At 42.8% G+C, this 23,562-nt stretch overlaps 1 protein-coding gene across 3 annotated transcripts in view; it reads right to left on the bottom strand.

Moving 5' to 3' along the window:
• The window catches only part of samd11 (sterile alpha motif domain containing 11), an 87,267-nt gene that overhangs the window by 6,478 nt on the left and 57,227 nt on the right, over positions 1 to 23,562 (bottom strand). For all 3 annotated transcript variants that reach the window (XM_017709322.2, XM_017709327.2, XM_017709312.2), the window contains exons 6-10: positions 22,640 to 22,795; positions 13,241 to 13,385; positions 3,411 to 3,526; positions 2,829 to 2,907; positions 1,670 to 2,397 (exon numbers count right to left, since the gene is read on the bottom strand). In XM_017709322.2, the coding sequence (XP_017564811.2) occupies positions 1,670 to 2,397; positions 2,829 to 2,907; positions 3,411 to 3,526; positions 13,241 to 13,385; positions 22,640 to 22,795 (1,224 nt within the window). The remainder of the gene's footprint in view (positions 1 to 1,669; positions 2,398 to 2,828; positions 2,908 to 3,410; positions 3,527 to 13,240; positions 13,386 to 22,639; positions 22,796 to 23,562) is intronic.

The raw sequence follows: 23,562 nt of genomic DNA on the forward strand, positions 1-23,562 counted from the left end.
GGCAAACAAATGATCTCCTTCCATCAGCTCACCATCTTGAGTGAAATTTTTGCACTCAAACACAGAGTAAACACTACAGCCAGCACGCATGCACTTAACACATCTGCTTTCTACGACAGGAGCGACAGTAGCCTGTTACAAATAAAGTAAAGAATATACTAATAAAAAGTCTGACAAGCTTCAAATGACTGTGTTTAAGCTAAAACCAGAAAGTGAAAGTGACAGTAAACCACTGCTAGCTTGGCATTAAAATAAAATCTCATAATTCAAAAAACAGCCTACCTGAAAGCATTTATAGATTAATGAGGGAATTCAAATGCACGTTTGGGGCATTTTCATTATTATATGAGATAAAGAGTGACATCCGACATTCAGCTCGGTGTGTCAGGACCCTGTCTCTCTCTTTCTCTCTCTGTCTTAGTGAGGATGGATCTTGTTTGGGTTCTGGATCCCTTCACAGATCATAAAAAACACGGGAGCAGGCGCGTGACCTCACAGACGCCAGCCACACTGGGTGTGTGTGTGTTGTTGAGGGGAGAGTTGCTGGGCTACATAATCAGAGCAGAGAGGCCAGGGCGGTCTGCCCAGGAGAAAATCTGTGATCTCTGATTTCTTATCTTAGTTACTTTGGACTAGAACTTCACAACTTGCCTCTAAATTTGAGCTCAAAACGTCTAGACTACATTTCCTATTAGACGAGATTAGACATTTATGTATGCAATATTGCAGAACTGTGCAATGCTCTGAACTAAATTCACCGTTCCTCTTTCATATCTAAGCATCTCTTCAAAGACATGTCCCTCAGTCACTGACAATGTCAATAAAATGGACGTGTTATTTACTTAAGGGGCCCACATCATGGAAAAAGAAAGATTCCTCACTTCTAAATCTTTCAACTTTGAAATGTTTGATCATATTTTGCTCAGTCCATATGGTCTATAAATGAAAATGAAACTGCATTTTAAATTCATAGTTTCTGTGATGTCATGAAAACCTACAAATTTACACCCATCTGCTTATCAGCTTACAGAAGTTTACACCCATTCATTTTGAAGTTATAAGGATTACTTCAGCCTAGCCAGCTCTTTGAAAGAAGCACAATACAGGGCAGCCAATCAGAACAGCACATTATTTACATAAATGAGTCTCAAAGGCACAGTAATAAAACACCCTGTTTAATTCTATGGGTAAAAAGATGTTGGAAAATGATGATGTAAAAATAAATTCTGGCACTTTTAGTATATGAAACAATTAAAATATCAAAAGTGGAGAAAACATTTGAAAATGGAGGTATGGACCCTTTAATGGAATGTGTTTTATAACATATGATACTCATGGCCATTCTGATAAACTGCAATACCCTGCAGGAAGCACAGGGGGCAACTTGAAATCTTGATTACTTAACGTATTAATAGTTGACAGAATAATGGATTACAGAAATGATCTATAGTTGCAGCCTCAATTTATGTTTTGTACAGTGACCTTTGGTCTGAGGGAGGTTCTTTATAAATAAACCATTATTATTATTATTAGTAGGAGTAGTAGTAGTAGTAGTAGTAGTAGTATATAGTAGTGTTATTATTATTATTATTGCTACTACTGATTATCATTATTGCTACTACTACTCATAATAATAATTACTTTCTTTCATAAAATGATGTAAACTCACCAGTGTGGAAGTACGGGCTGGTGTAGGGGAAGCCGAAGGGCAGGGCCTGGCCTGGCAGTGTGGGTAAAGGAGGCAGTGCCCCTGGTGGAACATACTTGGCTTCGCTCTTGCTCAGTCCTGGTGCAAAGAGATGGTGGCTGGGTGAATCTGGCCCAGCAGAGCTACAGGGAGCGCTGAGCCTGCCTGACCCCTCCCCGAATTCCTTGAGCCCCTCTCCATGCTTGCCACTATCCTTGCCTTGACATGTCTCAGAGTTGAGGCTGTGCCCGTCAACTTTAGCCGTCCCCTCCGGTCGCTCCTCTCCAGTCTCCGTGTCGCTCTCCGAGTCTTTCATGTCATCATCCTGTCCCTCCGACTCTCCATCCCGCACCCTCACCTCTCCCGGCACCTCCTTGGCCTCAGACGGGCCACCCCCTTGATCCCCCTGCAGCGGACCCCCTTTCCTCGAGCTCTTGCAGCTGCTGGACTCTTTGTAGGAGGTGCTGGCTGCTGCCCCCTGGTGGTTGAGCGACAGCAGCGGTGTGTTGTTGTGGCGCAGGACCAGCATGGCGTTGCGGCGGTTGATCTCATCCCTCAGCGGGTGCCCTTCGGGAATGTCCTGCAGGCTGCGCAGGGCTGGGTGCTCAGCTGGCAGGCCGGGGTGCAGGCCCAGCGGGTCAGCCAGTAGGCGCTGCCGGTGCAGGTTCTCCAGCTCCTTCTGCCTTAGCAGCTCAGCAGACATCTCCAACCTGCAGAACGAATATCAGTTCAGGAAACGTCATATCTCTGGCATTGTAACTTTATGAGAAGAGAAAAATAATGCTTTTAACATCAGACAGTGTAAGACAATAATTCTGGTACATAAAAAGCATTTGTAAGGAGCACTTCTATCTCCAAAAAGGTAACTTTATATAGAAAAAATCTTTTAACATTTGAGTATTTTTAGGCCATTTCTGTTTGTCCATTCGTCATGAAATGCAAAAGAAAAGTGCCGTTTTCCAATGGGGTGAAAAACCCTGAGACATCTACATTTACTAATCTCCTTTAGCTCAATCTCATTGTTACTAAACTGGGAAAACTGCAACAAATACCACAATAGGGTGAGCAATAAAGCATATTGGTTGATATTGTGTGGTTTATAGTGCTGAATGATGCACACAGCCCACTAATAATGCAATACCTGGCGAGGTTCTGTTTGCGAAGCATCTCCTGCTGACGCGCAAACATCTCGGCCTGAGCAGGCTGCAGGAAACCATATGCTATAGTGAATAAGCAGAAAGAACATCACATTCACCCCATGGGTCACTTAGAAATCATTTCATACCTTTAGATGTGGGCAGTATGGCAAAAATAAAAATGACATTTGCAGATATTTTCAGAATACATAACACATATTCCAGTATTTTTATTGTAGTTTTCTAAGCCTAGCATGGAATGTAGCAAACACAATCAAACTAACAATAAAGCAATGCCCCACATCACTGTATTCTCACAAGGTTTTGATGAAAGCAACATACCACCTTGAAACAGTCTATATGAGAACTCTAGAGGTTGATGGTAGAATGACCTACTCCAAATATAATATGCAATATTCTTCATAATTTATGCAAACCAACATTCCAGTGAGTCATATGCTGACACATGCGTGGTGGAAACATTACGTGCATAGTATGCCTTTAGCATTCCTCTGAATCCTATATGAACTCTTAGCTAAATGGTGTTTACCGAATGGTCACTAAGGCAGGATGACTGCGTGTCTTACCTGGTGTTTGGCAGAGTGCGGAGGGCATGCCCAGGAAGGGCGGCCGCAGGTGAGGGCCCAGTGTGATATGAGGAGCGTTCTGAGGTGACAGCAATGGAGGAGGGTGGGACATCTCTCTGTATGAACATAAAAAAATATCTAGTTAACTAGAACAGATGTTTGGTGTCTTTAGTTTTGCACTAGAGCTACAAGGCTAATGTAGCTAACAAGCAATGGAAACGTATGACACTTAGCATTTACTGAACTGCACAAACTGCCCCAGACTGCATCAACTGTTAAGTAGTTTCTGATGCAGTATGACATACATTTATCTATAAAAACAGACAAAAGTACCTTGCACAGGTAAAAATATTATCAATAGACACCTTTAAGGCAGAATTCTATTCGTAGTCCATTCCTGCACAGTCAATCACACACATCTTGGCTAATTAACTAAATGAACTCTGCTGCCAGAGGAGTTACACCATGTCCCATTTGGCAAGAAAGAAATAATTTTATCAATTTCATCATGTTAAACCAGAGCTCTCTGTGCTACTGGGTTTTCTACCACTATATGAAATATGCACAAGGCCTTCTTTACTGTTGGATGTACTGTTTTTTTTTTTTTTTTTTCCCCAAGCAAGCACAGAACAGAATTCAGAGTGGCGTAGAGAGACGTATGGGTGATTTCTTTAATCAGAGTTATGATAAATTGTGACTGATGTGTGACTTATATTCCTGTTCAAGTGTTTGTGACACAAACCGGATTTTTAGCTGTGTCAGATCGTGTTCTTTATATCAGCAGTTCTACTAGTATAGTAAGTGTCATTGCACCCTTATGTCTTATCAAAACCTTGTCCATCTGCTAGTTTTCTCTGAAGCTCTCACTGACCTGTCTATACAAGAGACAGGGCCCTGTTCTATGACACTACAGATAACTACAGCTAAGCAAGCACAGTATGGTTGTGAATTGCGGTTGATTGGCACATATTTCAGTCTGATAGCGTTTCATATTGTCTGCCATTTTTACACCACTATTTTAGGATATGGCTGTGGCAGATTTAATAAATTGACAAAAGCATTATTTTTTTACTTAGTAAGTGGACATATAGCTTCTGAGATTTTTTACCTCTCCTGCAAGGCCCCAGTTGAAAAGCATATCACCTTGTTAATGGAAAGGAGTGGATAAAACAGCAGGAACGGACTACCCACATTTGGGGTAATGGTGAAATTGTGTAAATTTGATTTTTCACTGAACTATCACTTTAAAGCTCAACAGAAGCAGGGAGCTGAGCAGTCCTGAGATTACTACACTCAGGAGACATTGTTCAAAATCTTGGAGATTATCTCATTAAAGGCTCTGAGTACATCATACTTTAAAAAATCACCCATTTCTCCAGTATGCGGCCTGGTGTGTTTCTGTACAGTGCTTCAGTATTATGCTAATGCTGCTGTGTACTTCCTCGTTGGCTATTTTTATCGCTCCCTCCAGTGCATGCGAGCAGCAATAGCCCCTCATCAGTCCTGTCACGCTGCGGCCAGCGGCACTGTTTGTACCCTGGGCCTTCCCCTCCTTCCTCCCTCCCTTTCTCTCTTGCTCGCCCTCTCTATCCCACCCTCCCTCCCTCCCTCCCTCGCCCGCTCACTCGCTCGGCGGCCCTGCCACTCTGGTAATGAGGGCTGAATACACAATAAGAGCATGTCATAGTCTGACAGCTGGGGCGGCCCCTATGCCTCGCCTGGGCTACAGGCTGAAGCACCTCCTAATTAACACAGACCTTCCTCTTCTACCGTCACACACACACACACACACACACACACACACACACACACATACACACACACACACACAGCCTCCTCTCGCTGCCTCTCTCTGCCTCATTCAGCCAATAAAAGGCAAAGCAACCCCCCTCCATTTTCCAAAAGGGCCTCAATTATGTTTTTCTCCTTTTGTGTGGCCAGAGAATACGGGGCTGCTCTTATTCAATACTGCATACACCTTTATCGAGCGGCGACGGTGGAAGTGGGGAGAGAGGGAGGGAGAAGGGAGTGCGGGTAGAGAGAGAGAAAGACAGAGATAGATTTTTACTGGGCAAGAAAATATGAAGATGTACTCTCCAGGCCACATGTAAGGTTGAGGGGACAAACGGTGGGGTGATGGCTGCCAATGAGGGGCTGAATGAGGGGGATCCTGCAGTGTGCTTTTCTTTCTATTTTTCTAAGCATTTACTGCCCATATAAAAATATACAGTCCATCTTTTACAGCCAACACTGCAGCTACTGTTTACATTCACAATGAGCCTCATATATGTATCATACATGCTCACTGGGAAAAAAATACATTGTTATATTCCAGGTTTTGAGCTAAGCACTTTCAAATGGCTCTAATTAGGGGGTGAGACAATTTATTCTTATTACATCATGATTATCTTTTGAAAGATTCTGCATTGATCCACAAAACTTTACAATTGAATTTTTACATTGTAAAAATGCTAATTCCATGAAGAATGGACCAAAATTACTTGGGAAAAAGTCTGGCTACATAGACTTACATTAAAAGTCAAGTAGGTTTTTTCCTTCTCCTGTAAAGTTATACGAGGATACGAGGTTTTCTTCAACAGCGATACGTATCTTGGCAGCCTGAATCAAAATGAACTCAAATTGTGAGGTGCTCATATTCCCCACCCCTACTCACTGTCACTAGCAATGAAACAGTACATTTAAAAGGGAATTAAGTAGTTTAATACGGAACTCTTTAAAGAAAGATGGTTCTTTAAGGGTTTGTTAGTAAAGGTAATGGTTCTATTTAGACTGTGAGTTCTATATAGAATCATGTCATGCTTAAATGGGTCTTTGCATGGTGCAAACATTCTTCAGCTTGATGTAGAATGTGTTGTATAAGGTTCTGTATAGAACCTTTTTGAAAGTGGAAAAAAGGCACATTTTAGTGCACAATTATTGTTTATTTGCTTAATTTAACATGTGGAAATAATAAATCAGAAAGCTTTTTTTGCCACTGTAAAAGTCATATTTAATAGGCCATATTTAAGTTTGTTCTCTTATGTATGCCATGTTTAATTTTGTTCACTTATTTTCCCTTAGAAAATCAATAAAACATGCCATTAAAACTTTTGATTAAGAGACCCTTATTATTCCCACAATGGAGAAATTTTACCTCCGCCTTTGACCCATCCGTGCAGAGAAACACCACGTACAGACTGGTGAATGCACACGGGAAGCAATTGGGGGTTAGGTGCCTTGCTCAAGGGCACTTCAGTCATGTACTATCAGCTTCAGGAGTTCGAACCGGTGACCTTCTGGTCACAGGGCTGGTTCCCTAACCTCCAGCCCACGACTGCCACCAAATATGACTGTATTTACAAGAATTAAAACATCACTGAGCTGCTTCATTACAGGAAAAAGTAATCACATCACTGCAACATGTCACTTGGTTCCACATTACATCCAACATTGGTGATGGGGAATACTTCATCCCCACAGCCAAAGAACACCAGTGTCAGAAGTTGGTAAGAAGCTCGTTTTTATATTATACACTTCTGCAGCATCAGCCAGCGCCACCGTAATGAATAAGGAATGAAATACTGTGCAGCCCCAGTGCGTGTACATATGAAAGGTATAGAGCATGCATAAGAGTATAGCGTGTACATAAAGGTATACGCACTACGTGCAATATGAAGTCTGCACATATAGACCCCTGTACACGTATATGCTGTATGAAATCTACACACAGGCGAGAGAGTTGTTGTTGCTTTGTTGTGAGCAGCCCTTGCTCCGGGGGGGGAGAGAAGCGGAGCAGCACGGCTGAAAACAAACACAGCAACATCCAAACACAAGGAGGGGAAAAAAACACCACGAAATGAAGAAAGAAAAAGAAAAAAAAGGCGCCCGGCTTTTGTTTTGCTCGACACGCGCTCCCATCATGCCTAAACTAAATAGCCCTTGCATGTCATTATCCCTGAAAACAAAAAGAAAAAAAAAAAAAACTATAGAAGATAAACAGGGAAGAGGAAAAGAAGGACAGAAAGAAGCAGGGAGAGGGGGAAGCAAACAGTGGGGGAGGGAATAGAGAGGGAGAGAGGGAAGGGGTGGGGGGAATCATTGATCGATCGGGGCCACTGTTGAAATGTTAATGCCAATCGTATAACCGCTTTTCCGCCGGTGCCTTGCGCTTCGGTGGCAGCTCCAATTAATCTCGGGGAAGGCAGCGCGTGACCTTGGGGCGCGGAGCCGGGCGGCCGGCCCAGCCGCGCTTATGTAATTACACTGTGAAGTGTGTAATCACCTGGTCTAATCCCTCAGGCCGCACAATTAGCCCGGGCGGCGCTGGCCGGGGCCTGCCAAGCTCTGCACCCGCCCCGCGCAGCCCCGCAGATGAATAACGGTCAATTAAAGCTGCATGACTGGGGCCGCGAGGCGTCCGCTCGATCGTAATTAGCTGTAATCATGAGGAGACGTGCCCGGCAGACGTGCTTCTCCTTTTATAGGAAGCAATTTGGGAAAAGGAGGAGGAGGCACAGCTTTAACCGCTTTACTCTAGTTCCTAAAGCAGGGAGGGAGAGGGTGGGGGGGTGTTGAAGGGGTGCTAAGAGAGGGTGGGGCTGGGAGAAGAGGTGTTTTTGTTGCTGAGACTTTACTCCCTCGCACCTCCTCACACACACATATACACTGGCTGCAGTTCTGTTTGTGTGTTCAGTTTCCCAGAATGTTCACAGTGTTCACTGAGAGGGCACGTAGATTTCCCCATTTAGTCCCTTGTTTAGTACGTTTCTCTCACCACAGTCAAATTACTGTAAAAAACACCATCTGCCCTTTACAATGTGTGAACATTTAATGATGAGTGGACCAATAAAAACATACCAACATTGCTCTGAAAAAATGACATTAACATAAAGTACTGTGCAAAAGTCAGAGAGCATCCTTCATTCTATTTCCCCTTGAAACATCCAAAAAAATCCACTGACTCCTTAAGATCGCAGGCTTATTTCATACTAAGGCTTATTATTCAGTAACTACAGGGATTTCAATGCAATCTGGTGAGCTGTTCTTAGGTTAAAGAAGTTTGTAATAAAACTTTGGGCCTGCGGGTGGACATTTAAAGGGTTAAGTTATTCATTTTTTTCAGGAGATATAAGATAACTCGCTTACATAAGGAAGGAGAAAGTCAAAGGAAAATTAGTGAAAAATGTACAGAAAATGGGACTCCTAACAACCGCATAAGACCTGGTAGACACCAAAACTGGCACCATTACATATACAATGCATAAAGCTTTCATCTTAAAAAGAGGGGAGAAAATGAAGCTCCACTCTGCTACAGATCTGTAAAAATCCACAGGTGTTTCTGTCCATCCTTCCAGTGTGAGAAGACACCTCGACACTATGAGTCTGAAAGGATGTGTAGCTCACAAGAAGCCTTTACTGAGGAAAGAAAAGAAAATCAGCACTAGAATACTGACCGGACATCTGAGACGCAGAATGAGTCGAAGTTTGTCATTTTTGGTTACTTGGATTGTGAGAAGCAGAAAATGCAACCAACTTCTGAGACTGAACTTTGGAAGAGTGAAATAACATTCCTGCAGATTTCTTTGAAAAACTGAAAGCAAGGGTGGTGGCTGACTTTTGCAAAGTACTGTAAATATGGAGAAATGTGGACAGTCACAATCATGACCGGTGGGATAACACAGTGGGATAACATCAGTACACTGTTATTTTTATTATTTATTTCTCATGTGACTTGAATTGAATTGATGTAACTGGGTCTAATCGATTGAACTGATGCAACTCTGTTCTTACTTGTTACAAAGAACAAAAAATCATCCAGTAGCTTTTCTAAAACCATTTCTAAAAAGGTATTTATTGTCATGTTCTTGTCCAAGCAGTAAAATGTATGTATTAGCACAGCTGAGAAACATTTGTGATTAAATGGCTTAGTAACTGAATAATTAGCCTGGAGTTGGAAGGGGTTAATGAACTATGCTTAGCAGTTTTGTACTGTCCTAAAAAAAGCACGCCAGGACATTTTAGTAGGGCACGTTTTAGAGCAGCAGATCCCTGCACTGTCCAGTTTCCTTGTTATTTCATTCTACTTCACAGGGACTCTCTCTCTCTCTCTCTCTCTCTCTCTCTCCCTCACTCTCTAAACCTCAGGCTGTTCCCTCATGTGTGACGACCTGTCAGAGTGGCGGCGCCGTCGCTCCCTGCCTGAGAGCAGCAGCAGAGAGGGAAGCGTGTGTGCATGTGTGTGAGTGCGTGTGTGTGCGCCAAACTGGCCAGGCCGGAGCGAGATGAGAGAGGAGTGGAGCGGAGCTGACAGGACGGCCCTTAATGAGGGGAGCGCGGGGGATTAGCCGCTCTCCGCGCCGCGCCTGCCTCGCCTCGCCTTGCCTCCGCAGGAACACATTTGCACAGGAAGCTCATTAAAATGCATGAGGCTCTCACTCGCTTGCTCGTGCTGCCTGCCCCCCCCAAACACGTACCACCCCCCCACACACACCCCCACCCCCAGACCACTGTCTGTTCCTTTTGCTGCCCCACATGCCAAACACATTAGGATTTGCCTTGCAGATTCTCTAAATGCGATCAGACAAATGGTTGGCCAGGGCTGTAGAGCTATTGATCGCTGTAATGATTTGTTTTTAACAATAGCCACTAATGGGCGTCAGATAATCAATTATGTAAAGTCGATGGAAAGGTGAGCTCAAGGAACAGGCTTTCGGCTCACCCTTTCAGCCTGGCTGGCTCCCAGTCGATGCTTTATGGGGGGCCGGGGCGGACGGGCCCTGTCCTTTTTACAATGTCACTCGCAGTCAATGGCAAAACCATGTGGCCCACTCTGCCCTCCAGGAAAGGCCCTGATTGGAGGCAGTCTAAAGGAGGCCATAGACTCTATATCATTCATACTGGCCTAGATTATAGCTAAAGCCAGGGTTAAGCAATTAAATGTTAGGTTTACTATTTAGTCATTAATCTTAAGGCCTATTATCCGCTGTTATGAAGTAACTACAGCAAAACTACTGTGAAGTTAAAGAGTGAAGTAGTCTGGACCAATGGAGCCTTAGAGCCTCAAGAGGTTAAAGTCATAGTTAAAGTCACCAATTACCCCAAATGTAGCCAATCAGCTGAAATAAATTTGGTGTCTGAAGTTTGAAATGGAGCTATGAGGCTAATGTAGCTATGAGGCTAATGTAGCTAACAATTAACGGAAGTTCATAACTGCCAGTTAGCATCACTCCAACTGTGCCAAATTATTAAGTGATCCCCAATAAACTTTCTTAGATTGTTTTTGACATACTGTTACCTTAAGAGGTGCAACATACATTGCACAGCTTAAAACAGGGGCAGTGCCTAATTTGAGGCCTGAATGTTGTTGGTAATTGGTAGATCAACAAAGTTGCTTAAGAGGTTTCAGAAACTGTATAACATAGTGTTACACAGACAAAAGCATCAACAAAACAGACATTAAACTATGCGCTACCACTGCTTTCAGCTATCCACGTTTAGGAAATAGTATGTTATACAGGGTCAGAACCCATTTAAGTCAGCTTTTTGAGATTGCTTTACAACTCAACATGGTCTGGGGCATGTATACGATGATTCAGACACCTAGTTTGCACAGTGCTAATTTATGGTATATTAGTCTTATAGCTCTACAGCAAAACTAAAGAAGCAAACTTCATACACCAAATAGGCCTCGGCTAATCGACCAAGTTTGGCCTGAGAGAAATTGTGTAAATTAGATTTTTTGCTGAACGCTTTAAAGGAACAGAGAACAAGAGAAAGAAAGAAAGAAAAAAAACTGAAAGAAAAAGAAAAACACACACAACACTACCCCCCACCTCCCATTCTTTTGCCCCCGACCAAGGAAGCATGCAGGCCTAGTTAACATCAGTGGTCCTGTGTGGCTAATTATGCCGGGTAAGCGGAGCTAAGGGTGGCTGGCCGGCCCAAGCTGCACGCTGAGCTGCCGACAGGGCTCAGCACAGGGCCAGGCGCCGAACAGAACGCAAACACCCACGCTGCACACCCCCTCCACCCATCCCGCTTCCTCCCTCCCTCCCTCTTTCCCTCCCGCCTCACCTCGCCTCGCCTCGCCAGCCCATTATCGATCCTCCGGCTTCCCGCGCCACATAAATAATCGACAAGCAATTACCCGCCCACTCCCGCTGCCTGGGCTTTGTTTGGAGGCGGAGGGGAGCGCCAGGAGCACCGGGGCCTCGCTGAGAGGGGGGATTGGGAGGGGGGGCAGCGTGCGGCGCCTGGACGACCAGCTAAGCCCAGAGCCCCATAAATACCTCCTGACAAGATCAAATCGAACAGGGGATGCAAAGGAGTAAAGCCCACTGGCAATCAGATCCCATTAAGGAGATTTTTTCCTTTATTTTTCGTTTCAGCTGCCTCAGTCCCAACACATCCACTCCTCTGTTTTTCTCTCTCTCTCCCCCCTTTTCCCCTCCTTCCCTTTCCTTCAGTGCATAATTCAGATTTCTTCCCTTTTTTTCCTCTTCTTCAGCACGTGGTCACCCACTCAAAATGGCCATGCAGTATTCATTAGAGCCGGATGTTGGGTTCATTATTAATGTGAAATATTCATGTTATTTTAAAGCGTAGGGCTTTTTTCCCCCCGTTTCTGTGGTCTTAAAGTGTGCCTGTGAGGTTTTCCCTCCGCGGAGGGGCATGTTACCCCCCCCCCCACACACACACACACACGTACACACACACTGTTCACATCTACTCTATCCCACAATCTGGAGTTGTGAAAGCACATCCATATGTGTGGTTTGATTCCCTCTGGTGTTAGCCAGATCATGAAACGGCTCTGAGAAATAGAGACGAACGCTCAGACAACTCAGCCCACTGAACCTAACTTCATCATTAGAACAAAAAGCACTTGTCCATGTCTAACACTTATGTACTGCATGCGCAATATTAACCTCTAAACTCTACTTCGAAGAGGAATTCTACCAGTCTTTCAGCTTAATAAAATCAACAAGATGTAAAAAAAACAGTCATCATGAAATGGTTCATTGTAGAGAACTGTATTAATTTATCTGAGTAAAGAAACTTCTTTACAGTGGTGGTGACAGGAACCAGTGGTTGTGATGTAGCTCATGTACCCACTTTATTCACTATTTAAAATGATCAATGAACCTTCATGTGGATTAGATTCATATATGTAATGTTGATACTAGTTTTCTTTGGGGACTGTTTTGCCTTACAACACCCTGTACATTCCTCTCCACCAAAAATATGACTGGAAAATAAACTTTCTCAGGTCAAAACAGTGCCTCAGTCATCAGACAGTGTATCTGTAACCTTCTGCAACCAACAGTGTAGAATATGTGTGAATCTGTGGTAAAAACTGATGTCAGTGGTAAGACATGGTTACATTCAAATTTGGTGCTACATTCCCATATTCACGTCAAGAGCCTGACTAGTATGAAAACACGGTTATCAGTACTGATAGCAGTTTTAAGGAACTAAATAATATAAGATGAAAAAAACGATATGGGCAAAAATTCTTGTAAGCCCCTGTTGTTGCAGTAACAACAAACTAATGAGAAAAATGCATCATTAGCCTAGTAACCTTGGCTAACCCCCTACTCACAAAGCAAGCTCCTGACAGGTTGTTGTTTGAAACTATATCACATTCTGAATGTGGCTTTCTTACACATCCTTATTTCTCACTGATTTTATTAGCCAAGCTGTATAAAGATCAGACCCTCAGTATGTGTGTGTGTGTGCACGTGTGTGTGTGTGTGTGTGTGTGTGTGTGTGTGTGTGTGTGTGTGTGTGTGTGTGTGTGTCTGTGTGTGTGTGTGTGAAAGTGTCTGTACCTCTCAGTGAAGTGAGCATCCCTGTGCTGGGGTAGGCCTTGTTTCCGTCGCTGGCTGGATGAGCTGCCTGCAGACGGCAGGTGGGCCTCCATGGCTGCTTGGTTCCTCACAGCACTCATGGCCTCCTGACGCACACGCAGCAGTTCTGAGGACACAGACAACACACTGTTAGGATCTGTGTCAGGACCAGTGGTATTCAAACACACTTACATGTAGAGCAGTTGAGCTGTACCTTAAATGAAAACTTCCATAGTATATTAGACACTTTGAAGAGACATTCTGGCAACAGTGAATATTCACTACATCACAGTCTCTATAGTGAAATTCCAGTTTAAAGACAAAGAAAACCCCCTTTGCATGATCTTGAAGGTGGGAGGAACTTTTGGAAGAACTACAGCTCCTTTGGGGTGTGTTTTGTGGGGCTGTTTCGACTTTTTTAGGAATGGAGGAGGAAATCAGACACCTAACATTACTGCTGGGAAGCTGAGATGGATAACAAGTAATAGCCGAAGTAGCTATTTCGCTATGTAGATGCCTTACCTCAGATTGGCTTCATTTTTGCCTGAAAGCATCAAAAAACTTTCTAGTGTCCATTTAGTGCAGAACAAAGACAGAATCAACAAAAAAAATCTTTATAATTTTGTTTAACAACTGAGGTGAAAGTTCCACTAATCCTAGCTTGGTCAGATTTACTGGTCAGAATTGCTGGACACTACTGGGATACCCATTGGTTATATTATGTATGTGTAAGGCATGCTGGGTAGTGCAGTGAGAAAAAATTGATTAACACAACTAATAAAAATGGACTGAAATCTGTCAAACCAATAAGGCTGAGGGACACAATGCTGCGCCACATAATACCGCAAAGCGTAATTTTGACACTGTATTTAGAGGAAGGGGAGGAGCCATTAGAAACTGCTGCAAGGTAGCAATGTGTCATTTCCATGTAGTGCAAAATAGCTTACAAGTTGGTCGTGGCGTTTGTCTCACAAGTTTGGTTGATGGTTCATCTTCAGCACACACTTAAAAACCTATTTTTGGTTACATTTGGTTGACAGAGTATACAGGGCAGGAAAAATGGGACTGAGATTACAAAGTCTTTACCAGCAATACTCACCATAACACAAATATTCACACAGATGCAGAACGTAGCCGGCTTTTTTTGGGGTGACTCATTAAAGGTGAGCCGTCCTCCCCTCTGTATTCTGTAGCAGTGCTGCTGCTAGCCTCTGTCCTCTCTGTCTGCTATAGTAGGCTGGCCAAGCCCATCTCCCATCATTACCAAACTAACAGGGTCACAACAGGAAGCACACAATCTAATGAAAGGGTGTTAAATAGAAAATCCATCCTGTATGCCTCCCTCTCTCCCTCCCTCCTTCTTTCTCTCTCCTCCAGCCCTTTTTTAATTAGACAGTTCCCGTGGGAGCTAGCGGCCATTTCCGAGGCCCGCGTGTGGGGCTGAGCGATCGGGCCGGGGGTGGCGCGACAGATATTAATGTGCACAGGCCCGCTGTATTGATCTGTTTATTGCACTTCCCCGCGGGGGACCGGACCGACGGCAGACAAGCCCTCTAACAGCCAGAGAGACGTAGAGAGAGAGCGAGAGAGCGAGAAAGAGGCCAAAACGAGACGGAGTTTCAGAAAAGAGACAGAAAATTATTTTATTGGTACAGAAAACTTGAGAAAACTTAAAGCCAGCACATCTTTCTTCCCCCATTAAAGGGAACAAATTGGGTGAAAAAACTAATTTACGCAATTTTGTCCTCACTGCAAATGTAGCTAGTTAATCAGCCAAGACAAGTTTGCTTTGTTTTGCACTAGAGCTAATGTAGCTAACAAGTAATGAACACTTTTACCAAGCAATGTTGTGCAAAACCATGTCTAAATCATTCCATACTTCTGCTGAGTTGTTAAGCAATCCCGAATAAACTGGATTATCATGTTTCTGACAATGTAGGATGTACTGTTGTCTACACAATTGGACAATTAGCTCTAGCAGCTATCTTGAAGCTTAAAGTTCATCCATACCTTTGCCCATTTTTGTAGATAACTGTTCAATCCAGTTTCAGAAACCACATAAGCAAGGCTGTTTGATATTACTCAGCAACTCTTCACAGTTTAAGGTACTTGTGCGATGTTAACTGGTGCATAAACCATTACTGGTTAACTACATTAGCCTTGTTACTTCAATTGACTTTTAACTCATGAGATTACTAACACTGTAGAACCTTTAAAATGGCTAGTGTGCACCCAGTTTCATGGTGTGCTCTTATAGAACAGTATGAGGGGGGGAAGGCATGAAATTCAAAGAGACTCTGACCCGCCTCCCCTCTCCCCTCTCCTCTGCTCTCCCGTGGCAGGCCCTGTCCTGCCTGATGCACACATTTACATTATTCTCTTTCATCTGCAGGAGATCTCACTGGTGTGGGATCACCTGGGGCTGCGCCCATGAGCTGAGCAGCCGTCCCAACAGCGCACAGCCCATCCATGCCAAAACCTCCAGCAGCCGGGTTCGGGGATGGGGGGTGGTAAGAAAAGAAAGGCGATACGCTCACCTTTCTTCTTCTTTATTCAGCCCCGTAATGTCCACCTACCATCTGAGGGGATCTGTTCCTGAAAAGTACCCCCTCCACCCTAGCCCCCCCATCATACACGCTTATCCTTTCCTTTGTCGCAGCTGCCTGCTTTGTGCCTGTGCCCTGCTCTTTGTTCGCATTGCTGTGGAATTCTAACTCCTAGCCTCAGGTTTCCTTGTAGCAGGTACACACGGTGCTCCCGCGACAGGATGGGGCAGGGATTTGAAAGGTTGTTTCACATGGCCACTCGCTTCACGTGTGTTCTTTAAGGCTGAGAGCCAGGGGGATGTGGGAGAGGGGCTGTGAGGCTTTGACTTGGAGGACTTGCAGAACTTGCCTTTTCCCACTCTTTCCTCCTTACTTCAAGCAAGCACAGAGGCCTCCTGGTGACCTTGTGGCCGCAGAGAGGGGACCACAACAACTTACACACCCGACTCCCCCACAACACACATACAAACATAAACCTCACGCACATACACACGCCCATCCGTGCCGGCTTCCCTCCCAGCCTTTCATTTCGGGGCCTCCTCTTCAAACACATGAAAGGACGCTCTGCAGGGACTCAGGCAAGAGGGAGCGAGGGAGGAGGAGGAAGGGCAGGAAAGAAAGAGAGAATGTAAAAGCAGGCGAGTGCTGAGGATGTGTGGGACAGGTTTGGGGAAACAGCTGCAGGGGGCCATGGGGGTCCGTCCCATTCCCTGCCACTGTCAAGGGGCACTTAGCAGGCTATTCACCTTTGCTACGATGCTAGCACCCCTCCACTCCCTAACACTGCATGAACTGTTACATGGGACGAGAGCAGGAAAGAACACCAAGAGGAACAATAAAAAGAATGAAAAGTAAGGAAATTCTGAGAAAAAGAGGAAATTTATACAACTCCTACACCAGTTCTGAGACGACCTTCCTCATTAGAACAAACGTAATACTTCTTTGAAGTACAATTCCACTGATTTTTCAAATTTTCTAAATTTTAAGATTCAATCATTGTGATTCAGAGTGTTTATAAAGTGTGAGATTTCAAGAAGAAATTTCCAACTCTGATTTTCTTAGGTGATGAAAGGGACCAGTCACAATGCGAATATAGCCATTGTATTAGTCATCCAAAAAGACTAGTGAACCTATACATGGCTTTGGGCTTTTACATGTAATGTTGATAATAATAACATAGTGGAAAATCCAAAAAATTCATATCTTTGGGAACAATATCTGCACATACCTCTCTGTCATGAATTAAAAAAAAAAACAGATTTCCAGCCAAAAGGTTATCTAAGAAATGTTGTAAAACACTGTCTAAGACAAAAGGCAATATATTTGTAACCATTTCATGTATTAACTTCCTGACAGGTAACTGTTAGAGGCAGGACATCTGGTTCCTATCACCACCATTGTGAATAATTCTGACTCAGTAAGCTTACCGCATTTTACATCGAACCACTCTGAATTCGACATCTCATTATTCGACATCTAATTATGCTGAATTTTTGAAAAATTAGTGGAATTTCCCCCTTAATTATGTGTTTGGGTATGATAGGGTTTAAAGCCTGGTGCTGCATTCACATTCACAGGTGCGATGTTCCTATTAAGAAGACAGAGAGCATGTGGCAGAGCCAGGAAAGGTCCTGTGTCACATCAAGCGCTTCTCCTTGCCTTCATTTTTGAGTTCTCATTGGAAAATGCAAAGGTCTTCTGCTTTACCACTAGAATGACTAAAAATGAAGTGTGGAAAGATGGACACTGTCTGCACTGTCAACACAGACAAAGACGAGGAGCCAACAGATAAACCTAGACACAGTGGTAGAAGCAAGAAATTTAATATGATATTTGGCAGTTGTCCCCAGCATGCACTGCAACATAGTGTGCGTTCTGACCCCCTTCCCCAACATTAATCTATGGGCCAGTGGTTACACAAAAAGAAAAGTGTCTAATTTAAGCAAATAGGCCATTATAAAAAAACTAAAACAATTTATTTTTATTTAGAATTATTTCTGAATAAGTATTCATTGCGCGATGGCCGTTACAGGTCATGGCAAAATGTTAAGTAAAAATGAAATAAAAACACAGCTGGTCCACGGATTTGCTGAGGTTTTTAATATGGCACTTTAATTGGTTGAGTTTAAGTTGGTTTAGTGCAAATGTTTGTGCTTGATTTAAAACAATATTACTATAAATAAACTTGCTCACTAGATGGGGAAGTACATACTGTGTAGTGAAGGCAAATGCCCAAAATGAGATACAAGGCAAGAGAGAGCGAGGAAAGAGGGAAGAATGTTAAGAAGCAGCTGGAACTTGTGATTCCTTGTTCCTGAGAAGTTTCGCTCCCAAAAAAAATCAACAAAAACCACCACTGCATGAGCTATGGCCCTGCAGAGAAAGCAAACAAAATCATAAATTAAAACCTGCTAGTGGGCCGAGTGACACAGAGCGAGAGAGCGTGGAGGAACTGGGACGGGCGGACAGAGATTAAATTTGCGTCACTAAAAGCGAAAATCTCCAGAGCCTGGAAATGTGATAATTTGGACCTAAAGTGTGCGACTCAGACTTTTTTGCTGGAGGTTTGCTCAGAAAATCTGCACAGGGAGCAAGACAAGTGTGAAAACGCAGAAAAAAGAGGAAAAGCGGGTAAAGAAAGGAAAAACGTGAAGAAAAACGTTTTCTAGGTGTAGGTACTGTACGAATGGACATGAAAAGCGAGAAAGAATATCTTTCCCATCAAAGAGTTGGCAGGCAGAGGTGTTGGCAGCGGCTGACTGGCACGGCCTTATCGCAGGGCTTATGAGCTCAGCGTGCACGGGCAAGCCATCGTGCTCGCATTCCTCCGGGGGGGACGGCTGCTTGGCCCGCAGAGGCTGTTTTCAATGGCACGGCTTATGAAACCGTACACCTGACTTTACCGGCCAAACTGTCCAGGGAGGAACTGACCCCGACGCTGCAAATCAATCTGCCAGTGGCCAGGTTTATCTCTTTCTCCAAATTTGTCTGATTTTGCAGCAAGGAGAGACCATAAGGTTGTAAAGATTTAAAGAACAATATCAAAAAAATATGGAAATTTTATCTACATTTTGGCAAAAATGAAAAATTTTACTATAGTGAATAAACCTACTTGCATAGGTACAATGTACAATTTGAATGTTAGAAATGACTCATCAGATGAGGAGGACAGCACGTAAAAAGGTGAAATTAGCAAGGTAGGTATCTGGCTATACAGATACCTTGCCTCAGTTCTGCTAATGATTCATCTAAAAAAGTTAAAAGATATAGAAAAATGGAACTCCTAGCAACCATGCAAGACCTGGAAGTAACTCCACTCTTGCTTCAGATCTGAAAAAAATCCACAGGTGTGTTTGTCCTTCCTTTTATTGTGAGAAGACAACTCAGCACTGAGTCTGAAAGGATGTGCAGCTGTCAAGAAGCTTTATTGAGAAAAAGAAAAAGACAAAAAAGAGGAAAAATTGCTAATTAAACAAAGAAGCTGCTGGTGTTGTGCTTGGTGTTGTGATTACTTGGAACATGAAAAGTATAAAATGCAACCAACTTCTAAGACTGAACTTTGGAGGTGTGGAAAACATCCCCATAGATTTTTTTTAAATCTGAAAGCAAGTCTCCTGATAAGAATGAAAGCTGTAATAAAGGTAAAACGTGGACACACTACATATTGAAAAATGGTAAAGTTAGTTGTTGAAGTGTGTAATTTTCTGGTACATCTATGATTTCTGCCTTTTTCTTGATGCTGAAAAAAGATTTTTAATTCATCGTGTTTTTGAGTGAAAAATAAATGAATGAAGGGTGGACTTTTGTACAGTACTGAATAATGAGACCTTTGCAGAATCCAGACATTTGCGGCACATAAAATATCAAAAATCTAATCAAATCTTTCCCTCACAGTGGAAAATTGTATCAAATCTAAAAATAGGTGTATCATTACAACCCTAGAAAAGAGAGCGTGCGTCAGGCTCTCCAGGCCGTAAAGCGAGAGAGAGAAGCTGAAGGAGCTGTGGGTGGTACGACTAGAGAAGGAGATTTAACAGAATTGGGAAAGGAATCAACAGCATGTGCGAGTCTGCAATGCGCCACTGTGCACCAACAGAAACCAGGAAACTTCTGGGGGCTGGAGAGCAGAGCTTTACACTGCTGCTATAAAACACATACACACTCACACATTCGCTCAGACAGGGGCACTAATTTCTTACAGATGCAGGAGGAGAGCAATTAAAACATTTATAGAGCACGGCCCTCAAACTGGCAGACTGCAATTAAAAAGCATTCCTGATCAAATAAAAATTAAAGTAATACGCTCTCCCATTCTGCACGGACGCAGGTCTGATTAAATTTGCACTGCTGCAAATAGCCATAAAAGCCTGTGCCAATTAAAGCCACATTATTTACAGAAAAAAGTCAACAAGGTTGATGATGAATACCCCAAGTTTAAAGGCTTAATTAAGACGTAACCCGCAAATAAAAAGAGGTTAGAGCTGAATTTTTGTTTATGCCTTTGTTTAACATCCTCCAACCTCCAGCGGCTCCTGTGCGACCCTGCAACTGTAAATCCGAGGGGGCAGAAAAAAACGAGCCCACTTGTCGTTTCCATGGTATTGGTAATTTAGAGGGTTGGCTCACAGCCAATCAAAGAGAACAAATCAATATACAGCAAACCTCAGGGCCCAATGGCAGCGTTATTTACTACAGTGTGCAGCGGCAGTCGCAGATCACTCACACTGACATTCTGACATTGGGTGGGCTGGGGGGCTGGAAATAGAATCGTCAGCAATCTCTGCCATGGAGCTCTGCTGGCTGAGGCAAGGTCTCCAAGAGTCCGAGCCAAGGTTAGCCAGTATATGGTCAGCCTTTCACTTTATAGATATCATATTGCACTGTTTTATATGGCATTGAGGCACAATGTATTAGTTGAAGAGTTGAGGACAAATACTAACAGACAGACAAATAAACAATAAAAAGTGTAGTAAAAGTAAAGTAAAACTAAATTCAACATATTTTAACCCCTTAACTCCTTACATGGACAGGACTTACAAACAGCAAACTTACAAACTTTTCTTGGAGATTTTTACAACTTAAAGCCACACTACATAATTTGCATGAGAATGCATAAGAATATTTTGCATTGTACTATGTTTGTAGTCAGACCCTTCCTGAGTGAATGAATCTGATAATTACAAGCATGTTGCTAGAGTATTCAAAGAATACTCAGTCAAAGCTTGGTGAAGGACGTGTCTTTAGAGGATATGAGAGAAGTATCTACTATTCCCATCATGTCTTCATCAGTACAATGCTGATTTTACATTTGAAACCCATACATGAAGTCGAAGCTTCTTTTTGAGTCACTTTGTCTTCTGTGTCATTAATTCATAAAAATATATGATGTAGTGAAAAATCCCCCCTGACACCTCAGACTTTTCAATGAGACTTTACAAAGCACTATCTTTTAGCATATTGTTTCTCAGCAATGCAACTTCTTTTAATTTTAACAGAAGAAAATCTTAGTGCAGCTTTAAGAGTAAAAATGGATGCATGGACGAGGGACTGCAAACGGAACATTCCATCAATTTTACCAACTTCTGCCCACAGTGGTGTATTAAACCAGATGCTGATTCTTGGAAAAATGAGCACTGTACGCTTGTAGTATAAAATCAGGCATTGAAATTCAAAATCCAAACTTCATCGTAAACAATAACACTTCACTGAAGTGGGGCATTCATAAGACAACATTCATGGCACCTTTATGTCCTGACATAAACCTACATAGCGATTTTTAAAGGTGTATTCCAAGAAGTATCAGTTGTCATAAAACTTTCGAAATTAACAGTCACTCATTGGAATAAGCCTTTATGTTTAAGTAGTTTTATGTCAGTTGTCATTAAGGGCTTATGAAGGTGTCATGTAGACCCATGAATGTTGCCCTTCAGTGAAGTGTTATGATGAAAACACACCATTAGTAACATTAGTGTGTGTTCAAAATGCTTTTGAGGACAAAAAAGCCGGGTGCTCCACAACTATTCCAGTAATGATATTACCATGGCAACATTTATATGGCCGCATGTATATCGCTGCTGTCGGAAGAAAACCTTGTATCTCCAAAATAGCAACTTTAGAGGAGAAGGAAAAAACATGTTTCACTTTCAATGTAAGTAAATGGAACCAGAATGTTTCCCATGTAATTTGGGGTAATTTCTTTTAGGCCATTCATCATAAAATTTACAAACAATGTAAAGAGTAACAGATACTTTCAAATTATGTCAAAAACTGAAAAATGCCAAAAATGGACATACAAGGTTTTCTTCCGACAGCAACGATATGTACGTCAGCTGTATATCATCCCTGCTTACAATTCAGCCATGAGGCATAGAACAATGATTTATTGAATGGCACCATGTAAACACAGCATTTGGGATAAAATAACCCTGGGATTTTAAGGGTTAAGCTCTAATTATTATTCAAGGACAGTGGACAATAATTTTGAGATGTTTCCCTGCACTTAGTGAAAGAACAGAAAACCCAGTGACTCAAAGTTCACTTATAATGGAAACCAAAGGGCAGGTGCTGAAGCTCATGCCCACTGGCTTCTATTATAAGTGTGTTTTGAGTCAACAGACTTTCTGTTCTTTGAATGAGTCAAAACTACTGTCCAGGGTAATGGACCGTGTGCTACTGTGACAGACAGTTTCATAGAGTGAAAAATCCCAGAGGATTCCTTCATTGTCCAGTCACTATTATGATTTGCTGCTGGAGTGTCCTATTAAGAGTTTTAAAAAAACTCTTTGTATGAGAGTTACAAGGCACACACACAGAGTAGCGGTGGGCACACACTCACCATGGCTGGGGACGCCCATGTTGCTGGCGAGCTGATAGAGGCGCTGCTGCTGCTCTTCATAAGAGCCGTGCTCGTTCAGCGCTGACATCATGCGCCTGTAGTGTTCCTCGGGGGTCATGTGAATGCCTGGCTCCAGCGCAGGGGTGTGTGAGTTCTCTGCAGAAGGGACAGGAGAAGAGATATTACCACCTGAGTAACATGCTTGTGTCTCCTAGAACTGTATATTGAACTGTCTGGAAGAAGAGCGTAGACAAAAAACGAATTATGGGGCTCTTTATTCTGTGATGGTGGGGTTCAACCAGGGATGGCACGATACCACATTTTCTATTTCTATACTGATATACTGATCCTGAAAGCTTGAGTGTCGGCTGATATATATATATATATATATATCCCTCCATTTTCTAAGCCGCTTCTCCGTCAGTGTCACGGGGGGTGCTGGAGCCTATCCCAGGAGTCTTCGGGCGGAAGACAGGATACACCCTGGACAGGTCGCCAGTCCTATATATATATATATATATATATATATATATATATATATATATATATATATATATATATATATATATAATAGATTATATATATTAATAGCTATAGAATGAAATATTTTACATAATACATATACATATATTTATACAACAAACTACTTCAACATTCTACTATCCCACCCTCACTACTATCATGCAATGTTACAGCGCACACTATGCTGCAGTGCATGCTGGGGATTGTAGTGCATCTCAAGGCAAAACAGGCTAATAGGAAGAGAAAATTAAAATAATTTTATGGGCCGAATACGACTGTGTCATGTGCCTGACTGGGCCTTCAGGCCTTGTGTTTGACACATGGCTCTAAACTAAGCATATCATGATGCTCCACAGTGAGCCAAAAACTTGCCTAGTGCTTGACTATATATCGTCTATAGT

Source organism: Pygocentrus nattereri, chromosome 9 (genome assembly GCF_015220715.1).
Source record: "Pygocentrus nattereri isolate fPygNat1 chromosome 9, fPygNat1.pri, whole genome shotgun sequence".
NCBI lineage: Eukaryota > Metazoa > Chordata > Actinopteri > Characiformes > Serrasalmidae > Pygocentrus > Pygocentrus nattereri.